General features: G+C 39.8%; 2 protein-coding genes across 2 annotated transcripts; one reads left to right on the plus strand and one right to left on the minus strand.

Annotated features, from left to right (window-relative positions):
- The first annotated feature begins 1,293 nt into the window (after positions 1-1,293).
- On the plus strand, positions 1,294-4,589 carry LOC146509876 (uncharacterized). Its single transcript, XM_085174309.1, has 2 exons — positions 1,294-4,353; positions 4,471-4,589. Exon 1 carries the CDS (start codon positions 1,855-1,857, stop codon positions 3,976-3,978), a length of 2,124 nt encoding a protein of 707 aa, XP_085030435.1. The 5' UTR covers positions 1,294-1,854; the 3' UTR covers positions 3,979-4,353; positions 4,471-4,589.
- Positions 4,590-4,594: 5 nt separating this feature from the next.
- Positions 4,595-17,565, minus strand: LOC146509877 (multidrug and toxin extrusion protein 1-like). The gene is made up of 16 exons (XM_085174327.1): positions 17,377-17,565; positions 13,458-13,559; positions 13,216-13,284; positions 12,939-13,087; positions 12,776-12,818; positions 12,622-12,666; positions 12,345-12,442; positions 12,080-12,177; positions 11,143-11,324; positions 10,518-10,626; positions 9,925-10,000; positions 8,737-8,806; positions 8,503-8,635; positions 8,312-8,406; positions 7,013-7,058; positions 4,595-6,939 (listed from the first exon to the last, which is right to left on the minus strand). Exons 1-16 carry the CDS (start codon positions 17,563-17,565, stop codon positions 6,701-6,703), a joined length of 1,743 nt encoding a protein of 580 aa, XP_085030453.1. The 3' UTR covers positions 4,595-6,700.
- Positions 17,566-17,709: the final 144 nt, after the last annotated feature.

Consider the following 17,709-nt stretch of genomic DNA (forward strand, 5'->3'; position numbering starts at 1 on the left):
CAGGTTTCTTGAAGGACATTCAAAGTTCTTCATTGGTTGTTGGCTGCCTTTTATTTCATTCTCTGCCACGATGACGCCACACTGCTTCAATAACGTTGAGTTTCAGGCTCTGGGGAGGCCAATCCATGACTGTTCCAGTGTGTAGTTCAATGCAGTATGCTTTTACTGCATTTGGGATCATTGTCATACTGAAAAATTAAGCTGCTGCCAATCAGATGCTTTCCAGATTCCTGTATCCTGACTTCACACTGACAAGCATTTGAATTTTCAAATTTGGATTTATCACTCCATCAAACCGGTTTCTCCTGATTTTCAGTCAAGTTCTTATGAAATTTGGCATATCCGAGGACGTGACTATCAGGTGCTGTTCAACTGCTGTGATAGTTTTTCTATATTGGCCACTACTTATTTTTTTTCCTCCACTTTTTCACATTACTCAAATATTTTAAGTACAACAAACCGTGCTTTTTACCTCTTTGAGAATCACCTTGTTAGTGCACATAAAATACTTACTGTTATCTTTGTGTTATCCTTGGCATTTGTCATACCGTTATTCGAACATACAAGAACAAATTGTGTGTTTTTTTTGACAGGCTGCTTGTAACAAAGTGCCAATTTAAATGTTTCTCTTTGCTAAGTTTTCCAATGTACACCAGTTTGTCCCTTGATATAGATGCTTTTCTTGTTAGTTTTTGTGCTTGAATGATTCATAGTGTTAAGTGCCTTAAGAAAAACAAACAAAACCTCTGAAAATGGTGAACACAAGGACTGGAATGAAAATGAATGGAAAAGCAGACAATATCCAAAGAAAAACAGTAAAAGACTTTCATAAAGCCTGGGAAACGATTTATATTTAAACACCACTTTAAAAAATTAGAAGAACGTCTGGTTCCTTGAAAACAAAATATAAAGTAATGAGAGGTGCTTCAAGACTTATGCACAACACTGTACTGTATATGCAGGTTTTGGAACAGCACTTGTTGACCTGCAGATGATATCTTTTTTTAAGAAAGCCTTGCTTGTGTCTGTGAGACAGTGCCAGACAACATTATGCAGGTAGACCAAGGAGACCACTATAGCAAACTAGTGCAGGTGATAAATGGCCCTGCCTGCAGTCCGAAGCTGTCTCCCCTTGAAACATTTTGTACATTATGAAATGAAAAATACAACAATGGAGTCCCCGAATTGCTGTGGAGATGAAATTCCAAGCAACAACGCAAAATCATTTTGCTTTCAAAGCTACAGCTGCTGGCTTCCTCAGTTATCAAAAGTGTAGTTTAAAAGTACATGTGTAAAGGTCCAGTTTTGTTTATTGATCTAAGCCTGAACAGCTACGCGTAGTGTCCAGTAGAGGGCTCTGTTGCTTAGTTAGCGGCAAGCTGCACTTCCAGCTCAGACCGGTTTTTGTGGCGCACATGTCCCAGTAGGCAGCTCTCGATGAAGCATGAAGCAGCGTGATACCGGACTCTAGCAAAATTAACAATTTGCAGCCCTTGGAAGGCGGAGCGAGGTACATGTTTTAAGTTTTATTTGTTTTCTTACTTGATATTTTGTTGTATTTTCTGCTTTATTTGAGTTCATATTTGTAATAAGCGTCTAAGAAAATGTATTTTGTGTTTCTGTTTAGTTTTCACGGTGCATTGGCGCACCTCAGCACTGTTAGATTCTGAATGAAGGAAACCATCTTCCACATCCAGCATAGTACCAGTATTTGTGTCAGTTGCATCTGAGCCTGAGAAAGAAATACTTACATATGCCCTGCTTGACACCCAGAGTGACTCATCCTTTATTTTAGAGGATTTGGCCTCAGAACTAAATGTAGACGCCCAACCAGTGCAGTTAAAGCTTAGCACCATGACTTCCGTCGACACAGTCGTTGCAAGTAAACTTGCCAACAACTTACAGGTGCGTGGGTTTGACTCTGAGACTCGTGTCCGAATAGAACAAGTCTACTCTCGTGACTTTATCCCAGTTGACAAGTCTCATATCCCTACCAAGGAAACTGCACTTCAGTGGCCACACCTTGAAGGCTTAGCTAACAAGTTACAGCCATTGCAGAACTGTGAAGTAGGTCTATTGATTGGTTATGACTGCCCATCAGCACTAGCCCCCCTAGAGATCGTCACAGGTAAAATAAACGTACCTTTCGCTCAAAGAACCCTACTAGGATGGAGTATTATTAGTTCTGGTAATCCTCACCTAGACAGAGAAGGTAACCAGAGTTACGTGCACAGGATCACAGTCAAAGAAATGCCCATACCATCAGCCACAGATGTACTCAAAGTCCTAGAGACTGACTTTAATGAGAGAAACTATGAGGATAAGTATGTATCACAGGATGATGTTCGCTTCATACAAATCCTCAGTGATACAATAAAACAAAGACCAGATGGGCACTATGAGATGCCGCTTCCCTTCAAGGGCAACGATCCACCAGCGCTTCCCAACAATAAGAAGCTAGCAACAGTCCGACTGCAACACTTGAAGAAAAGGCTAAAGGCTGATAAACAGTATCATGAACATTACTGTTCCTTTATGAGATACATTATCAGCAGTGGTGATGCAGAATTAGCCCCTCCTTTGACCGATGGTGAGACTGCATGGTACATCCCACACCATGGGGTATATCACCCGAAAAAAACAGCCAAGCTAAGAGTCGTCTTTGACTGTTCAGCAAAATTTCTCGGTGTCTCATTAAACGACACTCTTCTCACAGGTCCAGATATGATCAACTCATTGGTGGGGGTACTCTGTCGTTTCAGAAAGGAAAATGTAGCCATAATCTGTGATATTGAGAGAATGTTCCACCAGTTCTCTGTTTGTCCAGACATGCGCAACTATCTGAGATTTCTGTGGTGGCAGGATGGACAATTAGACAAAGAACCCAGAGAGTACAGAATGGCTGTACATCTATTCGGTGCCAGTTCATCCCCTGGATGTGCTAATTTCGGCCTGAAATATTTAGCACAACAGTACAGAGCAGACTATCCTAAGGCCTCAGAGTTTGTTGAACAGAACTTTTATGTAGACGATGGTCTAACTAGTGTCCCATCAGTTAAAGAGGCACAAGAACTCATCACCGAAACACAAGCACTTTGTAGACTTGGCGGTCTACATCTGCACAAGTTCAACTCAAACCAAAGTGATGCGCTTTCCCAGCTGGAACCCTCAGACAGAGCAGACACCACAGAACCGCTCGATCTCAAACCTGACACAACAGCTGAAGGCCATGTGCTCGGCATCCAGTGGTCAATCAAAAATGACACTTTCAGTTTCAAAATAAACACTAAGGACCAACCTCCTACTCGCCGGAGCATGCTGTCAGTGATCTCATCCCTGTACGACCCACTAGGGTTCGTAGCTCCCTTCACCTTAAGAGGCAAAGGTATCCTACAGGAACTGTGTCGCAAAGGCACTGAATGGGATGACCCCTTTCCTGACAACTTGCGTTCACGGTGGGAGGACTGGAAAGATGGTTTGGAAAGACTAAAATTGGTTGCAGTGCCTAGATGTTACCACCCACCAGAAATAACAGACATTGTAAAGGTGGAACTGCACCACTTTTGTGATGCTAGTGATTTAGGATATGGTGCATGCTCCTATATTAGGTACCTCAGCAACGAGAAGGTTGCACTGCCTCCACCAGGAAAGTTTGTGAAAGAGGACTTATATGCAAGGAAACGGAGTAGATGGAAAAGAGAGTACCTTCTGAACATATCTACGAGACAGAAGTGGCACGTACCACGTCGAAATCTTAAAGTCAATGACATAGTCATTATCAAAGAAGAGATGCTTCCCAGAAATCAGTGGCAACTGGCTCGAGTGGTTGAAGCACCAGAAGAAGATGACGGTTTGGTCCGCAGAGTCAAGCTTCGAGTTGGCGATCAAGGCTTAATAAAGAAGCAGGGAACAGCACACAAACCTCACATAGTTGAGCGACCTGTTCAAAAGCTTGTAGTTCTATTAGAAAATAACTAATTGATGTTTCAATCAATACTGTCACATCAGGCGTATTTTTGCGAAAGTTTATTGATGATGTACTTGAAATTGTGTTCGTTCTTGTAGTAATGTGCATATGTTAAAGCTGGAAATCATGTAAAGAATATTGTTTGTTATACATGATTTGGTGGGAGTGTAAAGGTCCAGTTTTGTTTATTGATCTAAGCCTGAACAGCTACGCGTAGTGTCCAGTAGAGGGCTCTGTTGCTTAGTTAGCGGCAAGCTGCACTTCCAGCTCAGACCGGTTTTTGTGGCGCACATGTCCCAGTAGGCAGCTCTCGATGAAGCATGAAGCAGCGTGATACCGGACTCTAGCAAAATTAACAATTTGCAGCCCTTGGAAGGCGGAGCGAGGTACATGTTTTAAGTTTTATTTGTTTTCTTACTTGATATTTTGTTGTATTTTCTGCTTTATTTGAGTTCATATTTGTAATAAGCGTCTAAGAAAATGTATTTTGTGTTTCTGTTTAGTTTTCACGGTGCATTGGCGCACCTCAGCACTGTTAGATTCTGAATGAATCTTAAAGTAAAAATTACTGCACCCGTCGAGGCTCTCTCTATTTCTTCCTTGGTCCGGGGGACTGCTACAACATGTATAGCCACATAATGGGATACATGCCCCCATCCCAACTATTTTAAAGCATGCGAACTGGCATCGAGTTTAAAACGAGAATGTATTTCTTAAAAAACAATAAACAAGCAAGAAAATGTGTTCGTTTCAACATTTAATACTATTTCAATTTATTTCATTTTAAATTTGAACATTTAAACTCTGTCCCGGCTTTATATTGTTGCATTAATTGGAATCATAATTTAACTGAGATTCAAGAATATTATTGTGCTTTGTGGTTACAACACCTGAGAAGTTATTATGAGACTCGTAAAGAGACTAAGTTGCAGTCTAAAGATACTAACAGCAAATCTTTAGACAGTCACTTTTCACTTGTTAATGACGCCGCAGCGTGTTACTGATTGCAGTCTCTGGAGGTGAGCAGACCAAGATTATGGTCTCTGTGAGGAGCCTGTGGCAATATCTCTACTGATGAGCAAGACTGAAGCTCAGATGACGATGTAACCTTGTATGAATCAAACCTGATTTACATGTTGAATAACGATAAATTAATATGCAAGTTTCTTTTTTAACCGTACTGTTGCGAACATCAAGCTGTAGCAAGTGCAGGGCCTTGTGTGACCGTCCATTAGCTGCTTAACATCAAGGTTTAGCATTAGCACAAGTAAAATAAAAGTAATGTAGTAGGGAAATATGCTTGATGAGAAAAAGATTTACATCTGTGGAGCAAAAATAAAGCTAGAGCAACCAAAACCTGTTCCCCTGTTTTCTATTCACTTAACATGTTATGAGCGTAATTTAGGAACTTCTCATGCTGGTTGAGTTCAGATTAAAATCAAATAAAAATCGGATTTCTTATTTACTTGTTTTCAGACTTGCTCCAAAAAAAGAATTAATTGAAATCTGGCCCAAACACAATAGCATGTCTTTGCTTTAGGACAGACTGTAAAAGGAGGAGCCAGGCTCTGGTATAGTCACTGGTCACAATTGTGAAGATAGGGAGCTTTAGATGTATTTAAATGCAGATTTAAATACATCTATCTTTGAGCAGTGAATCCTCTTTCTAGCCTTTGCGCTGATTCCAGGCTAACCTTAGATATTACAGACAGACAGTCAGTTTATTTAATTAATAGCTGTGTACAAACACCACATATACATGCCAAAATCCCACATGGTTGACTGTTCATTGTTAAGCAATCCTTTATTTATGAGCAGGCTTCAGCTGTGAGCTGGTTATCTGCTCGGGCAGAGGGAACAGGTGGTTGATTTGCTCAGGGTGACATGTCTTTATCCAGCCAGCATGTTACAGTGAGCACATACAGGCCTTTCATTATCATCAAATTTGGCAACACAGATCAAAGGAACGCAAGATAAACCAAGCAAGAGAGTAGCATTTCTGTCTTTTGATGATGAAAGCACCCTTCCACAGATGTGCTGTAGCCTAAATATAACCTTTAATCATGTTAGGTTCTAATTGCGGCACCAATTCAGGCTATGAATTGTAGGATGGGAAATTTTGTTTATTTCAGAGTCTCGATTGGTGCTCAGCTTACACAGCATGTTCCTATAAAAAAGAACGTCTTGTCTATACAGTAACTATTTTCAGTTTGGCTTTTCATTCAGTTAAGCCCTATTTTTTACTATATTTTTCCAACTATGGATTAAATTAGATCTAGAAAGAGCTAGAAAACTGACCTCAAATACTACTACTGAAATGGCAAGCAGATAATATTCTGTGGCTTTAAAGACATTTGGATTGTGCAGTAATGTCAGGAAATGAAGCTATAATTCAGCCCCAAGAAGCGTGTTTGACTTTTAGAAAGCTCAGTAATTACTGCTCATTCTAATGCTGCTATTTGCCATCTCATGCACTAAGTGCAGAAAACAGAATGGCCTAAAATTGTGTAAAAGTTGGACTGAATATTTTAAATGATGAATTAGTTGAGATGGGGCAATTCACAGTCTTCACAGTCATCCTAATTACTTCATATTGTGGGTGCAGACAGAACTTCACAGCATCCTGTGATAAATATTAAGCTGGTTTATAAGATGTGCTTTACTATGATACATGTCACATATACTCCTAAAGGCAGACTTGTTTGTTTGTTTTGTGCTGCACACATTATTCAATCACTTTTCAAGGCGTCTGGTGAGAATCTCGCTGATGATAACTCCAGCAGCAAGGATGACGAACATTAGCAGCACAGTGGCACCACGCCGTAACACCAGCTGCCTGGTGGATAAGGCCACGACGCCCAAGGCCCTCTCATCTGAATTGAGTGGCTCTGGCCTTTCTTCTACTGGAATCACAGAACTGGATCGGCTGGTCGTTATGCATTTTTCCCTTGGGTCCAGGGCGCTGAGGGAAACTTTAAAATCATGGTAATCTTATTTCCCAGAAAAATGACCAAAAGCTACTGAAGGAAATTTTTTTTTGCTTACCATTAGTATTCCTCTCTGTAATTTGGACTCCTGCTCTTACAAGTGCCTATTCAGAGATATTAAAAAACAAGAAAAAAAGAACACAGACCCCAGATTTTACATAGATCGTGTTAACATTACATTAACTACATTTCTTACATTCACACGAAAGAGAAAATGCCCAAAACGCATAAGCTACGTCTCTGACTACACAGGCCTCAGAACACTGAGAAAAACGCTGAACAAACATGGCTTCTTTGGAAAGGTTCTCAGAAGAATCTCTGTAATAACAACATAGCAGCACAGCTTAGGTTTGTAAAGCTGTATCTGAACAAAGCACAAAAACCTCTCTCTTTTGGAGAAAAATGCTCTTATCTAATCTTGAAAGCAGAGGAACATCATATCAGAAAGGCCCTGAGTGAATGTGGTTATTCCAGCTGGACATGTTGTGAAAGCTGGGAAGTCCCCTAAAGAATGCTCCACACATTGCAGAAGAGAAGAAGGACAACCACTGCCAAAGCAAAGAACTTTGGTCATCCTTCATGTGTCAGTCTATTTCACAATCTTACAATGCTGTTTTTCTAGTCATTCCCTAATTCTCTGTGAATGGCCATTAAGCAATGGTCTTGACAATTTGCATGTTGATTAGGAAACTGTGCTCATAGCCCAGTGTTGGTCAGTGGTGTTAGTTGGGGAAACCTGCAGCCACGTGAGGCTGAAGGGGTCATTTGGATGACTAACAAAATGGCTTCTCCCACTTAAAACACTACATCCAGATGAAAAGGATCAACTTTCTGGGACCTCATACCAACTGTCACGCACAGTGGTGAAGGAGTAATTGAAGAGGCTTCTTTTGTACCTATAGGATCTGGGCACATTGCAGTCATTGATAGAACTACGAACTCTGTATACCAAAGTATTCTGGAGTCAACTGTAAGGCCATCAATGATCCCAAGCACAGCAGCAGATCTACAACAGAAAGGGTAAAAAAACCAACAAAGAACGAAATCCGAATCAAGGTGTTGGAGTGACCCAGTCAAAGTCCAGACCTCAGACTGATTGAAAATGAAATTTGGTGGGACCCTAAGAGAACTGTGCATAAACAAATACCAGCAAGTCTCAACAAACTGGAGCGCTGTCGTAAAGAAATTCCTCCACAACAACATGAGAGACTGAAACTCCTTCTGATAAAGTCATATAGAAAAATATTACTTCTAGTTCTTGCTACTAAAAGTGGCTCTGGAAGATTTTTTCACAGGACTTAACATGTTCTTTTTTACATGACTGTATCTTCCTCTTCCTCACCCAGGACTTACTCACCTCCTCAGTGGCTTTCGTCCAGTTTAGTTTACACAGGAAAGCTATAAAAAACATGGACTGTAAAAAAGCACTAACTAAAAACCCAGTCCAAAGCCCTGCAACAGAGATAGAAAGTCATCAGTTAGTTGTTAGTGTAAATATAATTTAACTATCTTTTGTATATGGTGCAAAAATATATTGTTGACATTAACCAAAAATTCCCATTTTCACAGGGAACATTAAAGATACTCCAATCGGGAACCCAATGAGGTAGAAGCCCACCAAGCTGCACAGCGCACCAATCTTCTGCTTCCCTGCCGCCCTGACAATGCCTCCTAACACACCCTGAGGATGGTAAAAAAGCAAATAAAATTTTTCTGTCGACACATCAGGTGGATTTTGCTCAGCAGAGGAAAAAAGCGTTTTTGAACTGGGAAGGATCTCACCGCAATAGCCTCAGCAACATGGAGGAAACTGCATATCTTCATGATATTAGCCACCCTCTGTATAATGTCTCTGAAATAGAGGAGTAAGTAGGAGTAAGCCAATTTAATTAGATTCAGTTTCATTTATATAGTGCCAATTCACAACAACAGTCTCCTCAAGGTATTTCATATTGTAACGTAAATATCCCACAACAGTAGAAAAAAACTCCAACCCCAATCACATGACCCATTATGAGCAAGCAAGTGGCTGAAGCTGGGAAGGGAACAAACTCCCATTTAACAGGAAGAAACCTCCAGCAGAACCGTCTGCTGTGACCAGTCGAGGGTGAAGAGAATGAGAAGACAGCAGAGAGAATCAGGACAAGACACGCATCAAAAAAAAAGCCAGAGTTCCATAATTATTATTGATTGAATGCAGAGTGGTATATAAGCACAAAGCACATGGTCAGTGCATCACGGGAACCCCCCAGTAGCCTAGTCGTATTGCAGTGTAATTAATGGATAGCTCAGGGTCATCTGATCCATCTGATCCAAACTGGGAGCTGGTTCCACAGAACAGGACTCTGAAAGCAGAAGGCTCCGCCTCCCATTTTACCTTATTTTACCTTCAGCCACAAATAACCCAATAAAGAGAAGCTAATATAGGAGAAATATTGTCCCCCTTTCTAGTATCAGTTAGTATTCTTGCTGGAACATTCTTTATCAACTGAAGGTTATTCGGGGAGCTTTTAAAGCAAGCTGATAATAATGAATTAAAATAGTCCAGCCTAGAAGTAATACATTCATGAAGCAGCTTTTCAGTATCATTGAGGTAAGCCAAAGAAACACCTTCTAAAATAAATATCAGATTATAACCTTAGTTATGTCTGAATTTAGAAGTATGAAATGAGAGGTCACCCAGGCCTTTATGCCATTAAGTTGGATGTCAGCTGCATAGCAAGGAAAATGTTATTCAGTGTCAAATAATATAATTCAAATAATATTATATAAGGGGAACATGTATAATGTAAAGTATTGGTTACCACTACAGACCCCTGTGGAACTCCATGACTTACTTTTGTGTATTAAGAAGCACAGATGGATTAGTACTGAAGTTAATACATGATGAAATACTCATGACTGACGTATACTCATAGTTTAGCACCAAGGATAAACACACAAGTTTATTCACCACTCTGTATTACTCACCTCTCTGTGGTAAATATGTAACCAATCACATCCTTGGCTACACCAATACCGGCTCCAAGGAAACATGAGACAATCACTGGATTGGATATAAGAAAGGCGTTTTTTAAAATGCGAGCAATAAAGTATATAAGATTGACAAGTAACAAGCGTGGGCACAAACATTACTTTTTACTCTTTGAATACAGCATGGCTCTATTTGAATTTTTTAAGCCTTTGCAGGGGTGGGTCTAAGGGGGCACTGGCTACCCCCCAAAATTTTCTGACCCCCTCAGTGCCCCCCCCCAGAAGACTCTCCTATGTTGGTATTAATCTTAATAAATGTGAGTACAAGAGAGAGGAATACAATCTACAATGAATTGAATTGATCATTATGGATTTTAAAATCTTATATGTACCCATTTTCAGGAAATTAACTAGGCATATAATTATTTTCTTGCTCTCATTTTTGAGATATTTTTCATTTGACAACAGCATACTAAAACAGGAAATTCTGTTATTGGTGTGACATCCCAATAATTAAGTGCCCCCCATAAGGCCACCCCTATGAAAAAATTCTGGTGGCACTGCTGGGCCACAGTAATATAATTTCATACATGCACAGAGAAGGGAGACCTTGCTGGACAGCTTAGCTTGTTCTGTGTTCCCACCACCAAGAGCCTTTCCAACCCTAACACTGGCAGCAGCAGAAAAGCCTAGAGGAAACTGTGGAAGAGCAAATGTTAGCAATTACTTCACAGTAACAGAGTAACATTTTGCTCATGAAAATCATTTAGTTACTTTAGAATTTATCAATAACTTTATGTAATGTGTGTAAAATAAACTCAATATACAGGCTCGCCAATGTGGCAAAAGATCTTTTTTTTCACAATTATTCACCACATGAATAAACATGAATCAATAATTTTAAGTAAAATGAAACTGAAATGTATAAAAATATTTAAATAACTAATCATTAAGCAAAAAAAAAGAAGAAGCTTAAACTGAATTTATACCAATCAAGTACATTTCATTTGACACTGCAATAATGTAACAAAACTATGTGGAGAATTTACATGTAATCAAATAACTTATATCAGCATTTTGGGCATAAATAAATTTTGAGTGTGTGTGGATTAGTGACACAGTGTTACAGTTATTATCAATAAGCTACTCAGTTATGAGCCCTCTTGCACATACCTTTAAAAAATGTTTAAATAACTATATCAAAAAACGAGTTACCATGAAAACAACAATCATCACTTCATAAGCTACAGAATGAGCCGCCAACTCTGTTTCACTGATGACACCAGCCAGGAACCCTGCAATCTCATACAACCACCAGTCCAGACAGTACATCAGCATACTGGGGAGGGCCAAGTGGAGGAAGGTACCCCATTCTTGCAGGCAATCTCCAGACCAGCCTGAAAGATAACAGAAGGTATGAAAGGTTTAGCTAAGTGCTCACTTTTGCCTTCTTTACACTGTGCCGCCCATTGACTGTATGCTACAAGGCGTTTCTAGCAGTGTCTTAGCATGCTAGCATTCCTTAATTTTTAGGAACTTTATGTATCACAGTTGCTTTGAAGGACAAAAATATGCGTAATTATTTAAAATTGTAATTCTTCTACCTCAGCTATGTTGCTCTTTAGCTAGCTTAAGCACGTTAGCTAAACACTGAAACCCAAATGTCAAAAAAAAATTTGACTTTTACATATATAGACAAGTTTTCAAGTCAGCACATATTAAGGAATAAAAACTAAATAAAGTAATGATTTAAAAAACAAACAGCTTGTACATGTTCACAGACAGCAAAGCTGATGTAATTTAATGTAACGATCATGCCACAAATTAATAACAAATCTGTAATTAAGGTGTAAATGTGCTTTTTAAAAAAAATAGGTTTTTCAACAGTATTTGCTGGCTTGTCTTTTAGTATTTTTCGTGTACACTCTGAGGACAATTTAAAAATATAATAGCATCACAAACTAAATCCTCTATAATGATTGTAATTTGGAGTCCAGTCAGTTTAAATAGCTTAAAGAGTTTATGCACAACTGATTACTATAATTGTAATGAGGAGCAAAGTATTAGTTCCAAGAGAGTGGCTTTGCCCTTTCTCTGATATCCTGTCACTTAATTTGAAAATTTGAAGAAAAAGTATATCTAGTAAACTTGCCATCCCATGTAGGTATGTGCAGCCCTTTGATGTAGATGCATAAAAACAGGAACACAGCCAGGGAGTACTGTGAGATGGCATTGGCAGCTGCGGATCCGCTTGAATGTTAAGCAATAGAAAAGTAGAAAAGGAAAGTTGCACATACAAAGACGTTCCCAGATTAAGCATTCAGCTGACTATCAGTAATCAACATTATATTGCTTTCCAAAGCTGATTAGTGTAAAATATTAACTAAGGTGTGCAGGGAGTGATGGTGTGTACTTACGCAATCCCCAGATCCAGAACACTGAGGAGGATGTAATTGATAACAGCATTTAAAACATTTCCCATGGCTCCGGATATCACCTGGGGCCACATGATGCCCTGTGAGCCAAAGCAAACTGTATGAAAAACACAGGGTTTTGGTGCACCTGCTGTTATTTTTGCTATTTTTTCCCCAAAAAATGTCTCTCTAGCAACACAGAAAACAATGTCATTGCATACTCCAAGACATCTCATTAATATTTTGTTTCACACCAGTGTTTTGCAGTCATCAAATGCACCTGATTCTGAAGATATCTCCCCTGCAGATGGTACATGAAGGCAGCCTGCCGAACCAAACGTGTTGAATGGAGGTTAATTAGACTGATAATGCAACACATTATGGAAGGAGATACAAAAGGCATTTGGGAAAAGCGTGGTGGCAGCTGAACTCACTGGCAGAGCCGGCATATAGATCTTCACATACAGCTGTGACAGTCTTTATGGCAGAGAGAAAAGGGGAGATTGTAAGTAAGTGCAGAACCCATACTGAATAACTTTGTGAGTAATAAGTGTATATGTGCCATTGATGTCAGTTTGATTTGTGTAAGAAGGTCACCTTGCAACCTGCGTGCTCTGCTTGACAGCCAGCAAAATGGACTGAGTGTTAATAAGGAGAGCCCAGCAGGGGAAACAGGCTAAGAGGAGGATCAAAACTCCTCTTTGGAGTATCACTCCTACACGCTTCAGGTTACCACTTCCATAAGTCTGAAAACAAAATGGTAAAAAGGAAAATCTCATAGTATTTGCTGAGGTGCAGAAAAAGGTAACCACAAGTCTGAAAAAGCAGACTGTGTTTAAGACTGACCCGATTAGATGAATAAAGTGAATTGTACCTGTGATATGAGAGTATCAAATGTTGATATCAAACCACAGCCGATGGAAATACTTGTGATATGTATAACCTGCATTGAAATTAAACTTTATTAAATTACAGAAGAACCTCAGGCTCACAAATGAAAAGCTGAATGCGTGAGTATAATACTTATTTAAAGGCAAAAAAGGCTATTGAAGCGATTTTCAACATTTCACAATACCAAAAAAAAGCCGAAACAAAAAATGCAACGAGATAGCTTACTGCCATTGCTAACGCCATCCCTGCCAGCTCCGTCTTTCCCAGGTGACCACAGAACACCGCGCTGACGAAGCCGATCAGGAAGCTCATCAACTGTGAAATGAACTGAAAAACAAAATCAAGTGCTTTCGTTTTTATAACAATAAAAAGATAAATGAACGTCGCTGAAAATGAATGAAATGTTACACTTAATATTCAACACATAAAGATGCTGGCTGGGGTCTTATTAGTAAAAGAAACATTAATTCAAGAGGCCTTGAGATAAGAAAAAAAAGTTCTTATTTGCTCTGGCAGCTGACATGTGTCATTCTTTGATTTTGCTGCAGTTCCTTTGTATTTCTAAATGTCTTTTACTACTTCTCCTTTCTTTAGAAAGTAGTTCTTATGATTGCTGGTGTAGGTTTTTGACAGGTTTTTGGCATCAAAAGGTTTGCACAAAGGAAACTAAATGCCCTCATCTATCAAGTTCTGGCTTTGTGCAATGAACAGCACTCAGTGAAAAGTGGATACATGTTGGGCTGCAAAACTATTTTCCTGCTCACAGTTATAATTTTCTGTTGAGGGGGCACTTGTAAATGTGCCTTATTTTCTGTGGAGACTATTGTTTGAAAAATATCTGTGATTCAACATTTGCTATCGTATTGCATTGAATTTGATGGTAGATGCATTGCAAGGTGTTCAGGGTAGTGTTTTAATTTAGATTCATTTACATTTTGTGCATGACCTGGAACTTCTAGAACATTTTTATATACCTGGCCAATGCATCCAAGAAATGTCGCTGTGTTTGTTTTCTACTACAGTGCTAAAAATAAATAAAGGGAACACTTTAGCAGACAAAATCAGTTAGACTTTAGGGATATCAGTCATCAGATTAGGAAGCACAAACCAATGTGAAGGAGTTTCACCTGTTTTGCAAATTAAAATGCAGATGCACTACAGAGGTAACAATAAGACCTCTGAATTGTTTCAAGAAACCATTCCTCTCTCCTTATTCGATTTGTCTCCAGTGTTGCTTTTTTTAGTGTCCTTGTGACTACTGCTAGCAGGGGACAGTAGCTGCAGCTCATTCAGGTTGCACAAGTAGTCCAGCTCCTCCAGGATGACTCATCCATGTGTCGAAAACAGGTTTGCTGTGTCTCCCAGGACAGTTTCTATTGTGTGAAAGGCCATAGAAAGGTATCAACCCTGCAGCAAGACTGGTTTCTGCTCCTTTGTGTGAAGGGGAACAGCAGGAGCACTGCCAGAGCCCTACAACATCACCATCACAGGGCTATTCATGTGCATTTTTTCTGACTAAACTGTCAGAAAATGAACCATGAGCATGGCGCAAGGTCCTGATATCCTTTAGTGGGGCAAGCACCATGCAGATTGATTGGCATGTGCCACAGATCCACAGAACTGGCAGGTCCACCAGTGGTACGCATTTTCTTCATCGATGGGAACAAGCTCACACAAGAGTCAGAGAGGCTTTGGCAAGCGTTATGATGCATGCATCTTGGAAGAGAACAGGGCACAAGAGGTGAACCCTCTGTGGCTGCTAATTGAGCTACTTGATTGTGAATGTGTCCCACTAAAAAACATCAAGTCCTCACAACAGTCTAATGGAGGCTTTTTCTGACAGTTTTATCAGAAAGATGTACATGAGTAACCTACTGGAGGTTATTTTAGGGCTTTAATAGTGCTACCCTTTCTCCTTCTTGCCCAGAGGAGCAGATACTTGTCCTGCTGGTTCCTTCTGTCCAGCTCTTCTGGCGTAACAATCCAACTCCAGATATCTCTTCCACACTCTTGAGACAGTGTTGAGACATAGCCAGCCTTCTTGTGACGCCACATTAGATGTGCTATCTGGAGGAGCTGGACTACTTGTCCAGCCTGAATGGGCTCCGGGTAGCGTGTTATGCTGTATTGAAAAAGATCCTAACAGAAAGTAAACGTAGAGAGAAATCAGTCAGCAGGGATAAGGAGACAGCACCTGCTTTTTGAGGGTTGTCTTGTTGTTGCCTCTCCAGTGCACCTGCTTTTTGAGCAGCCTATTTATCTGTCTTGTGTTTAAAGTGATCAGTGTAAGACTTCACTAGTTTGAAATAAAACATTTAAATAATAAAAAAAAAAAAAATTACTGTGCTGTATATTGCTGCAAGGAGCTTGGAAAGAAAAGCGTCTGGACTTCTTTAAGTTTCCTGAAGCACCAATTGCTCTTAGAACTGAAGAATCTTCTCAGATGAGGGGTGAAAGATCTTCAGAAGCTTTTCTTTCCAAGCTCTTTAGACTACGATGACCTGGATGACTGACAGACTTCACAGAAAGTGTTGGGGAGTAACGGAATACATGTACCACCGTTACGTATTTAAAATACAAAATATGAGTAACTGTATTCCGTTACAGTTACCGTTTTAAAAGGTGGTATTTAGAATACAGTTACTTTGTTGAAATAAATGGATTACACGGCGGTACTTCCCTGTTTCATATTGTGGCGGGTCGGGCCTGTTTGGGTTTTGTTTGACAACTACGTTCTGTTGTTCCAGGTGGCAGCGTTAAGGTTGCCATGGTTACAGGGCGACGCTCTCTCTCTGCGTGTTTCCTGGGTGAGGGAGCCCTTTTTGTTGTTGTTGTGCTAAGCTAATAGGCAGAATGCTACCGGTATAGCTCTAAAGAATATAGCATCATAGGCAGTGTAGTCCGTGCTGCAGGGAGAATGGACTGCCATACACGTTATGTGTCTGTGAGCGAGGGAGGGAAAAAAGGAAAAGTATGAGCTGTCATCGAGCAAAAACGTGAGCTGGAAGCATGTAAATATAATAATAACCACTGCAGCCAAGAAGAGTGCCAGACGAGCCCAGTTGTAAGTAAGCTATTAAGACTCGACTGTACACCGTGTTCGTGTTTTCCTCCAAAAACAATAAGTTCTGTTGGAGCAGCCTTTCGACGCCTCTCTCTGTCTCTCGCTAGCAGAGTTGACCCAGACAACAAAGTAAAGCTAGTTTTCGGCTACGAGCCCGACACAGAACCCACCGTATTAGCCAGAGGTCCCTTTACTACGGTTCGGAGCTGCGGACCTTCAGTAACAGTAATAAATCACAGCAATTGTACATTCATGTAGTTGTAAACAGCATGATAATATATTAAGTAATCCAAAGTATTCAGAATACGTTACTCTCATTGAGTAACGTAACGGAATACGTTACAGAATACATTTTGGGGCATGTATTCTGTATTCTGTAATGGAATACATTTTAAAAGTAACTTTCCCAACACTGTTCACAGACATATACAGCATATCTTCTTTCTAATACCACACAATGTCCATTAGTCATCAACAATAAGAGAAGATCAGTTTAGTAAAATAAAGGTCAACATAATAACAGGAAGGTATTTTTTGGTTTATTTTCCCTAAATAATTCATATTAATTCAACTTAGTTTAACTCTATATTTAATCCCAAGTCTTCTACATCCACCCTGCAGTGATTGTATCCTCCACTAGGGGGCCCACCACACAGCCTGAGAGCCACTTCTCTAAAGCACACAGTATACTATATCTTAGGTCAGTAAAAGGGTGAAATCAGTTTTAGTTAAAGTGCTATCATGATCATACTTTTATCACCATTGGATAATTATTTATCAGTGAGACTCAGTGGTTTGAAGCAATTAACCTGTTCATTACTGTTTTAATCAAACAGGTGTCACATTAAAAAGAATTACTGGTCTAAAATTAATCCCAAGTTAAAGTAACAAACTTCATTCATGACAACTTATGATCTACACTGCAAACTGCTCAGTATACGATAATAATAGTAATAACTAGAGAGCTGTTCCAGCATTTATAAAGATTCACATTCAAATTGGAGTACCTTAGTACCGTTAGATTCAGTCATACAGACAGGGTAAAACTTTGTCGGCTGCTTCAGCTAAACATAGTCTTACCACAGGACCTGCAAGTTTTAAAAGCTGAACCATTTCATGCTTGTAGTCCAAAGACACCCAGCGCTTGATGCTTTTCAGGCAGGATCCGCAGGATGAGTCAACACTGAGAGCAGCAGAAGGAGGCAATTCGTCTGTTCTCAACTGACCAATTACCCCTCTACATGTACTTTCATATACTAAATCTTCCATCCTGAAATGAGATTTGGCAGAAAACAGCACTCAGTCCTAAACTAAATGATGTTCGCACAGTGCATTCCCTTTAGACAATGTGAAGGAGGCTGAAAGTAATCAATAACCAATTACTAGAGTATTAATCAATAACCAAGGCTCTTC

This window comes from Neolamprologus multifasciatus, chromosome 10, assembly GCF_963576455.1.
Source record: "Neolamprologus multifasciatus chromosome 10, fNeoMul1.2, whole genome shotgun sequence".
Taxonomy (NCBI): domain Eukaryota; kingdom Metazoa; phylum Chordata; class Actinopteri; order Cichliformes; family Cichlidae; genus Neolamprologus; species Neolamprologus multifasciatus.

What these genes read in the sequence shown, in the direction of transcription:
- LOC146509876 (XM_085174309.1), top strand. Translation starts at nt 1,855, where the DNA reads ATGACTTCCGTCGACACAGTCGTTGCAAGTAAACTTGCCAACAACTTA.
- LOC146509877 (XM_085174327.1), bottom strand. Translation starts at nt 17,565, where the DNA reads ATGGAAGATTTAGTATATGAAAGTACATGTAGAGGGGTAATTGGTCAG. An exon ending in TAAAACTTGCAGGTCCTGTG is followed by an intron (nt 13,560 to 17,376) that starts GTAAGACTATGT and finishes TTTGTTTTTCAG; the next exon opens with TTCATTTCACAGTTGATGAG. An exon ending in GGACGAAAGCCACTGAGGAG is followed by an intron (nt 7,059 to 8,311) that starts GTGAGTAAGTCC and finishes ATCTCTGAATAG; the next exon opens with GCACTTGTAAGAGCAGGAGT.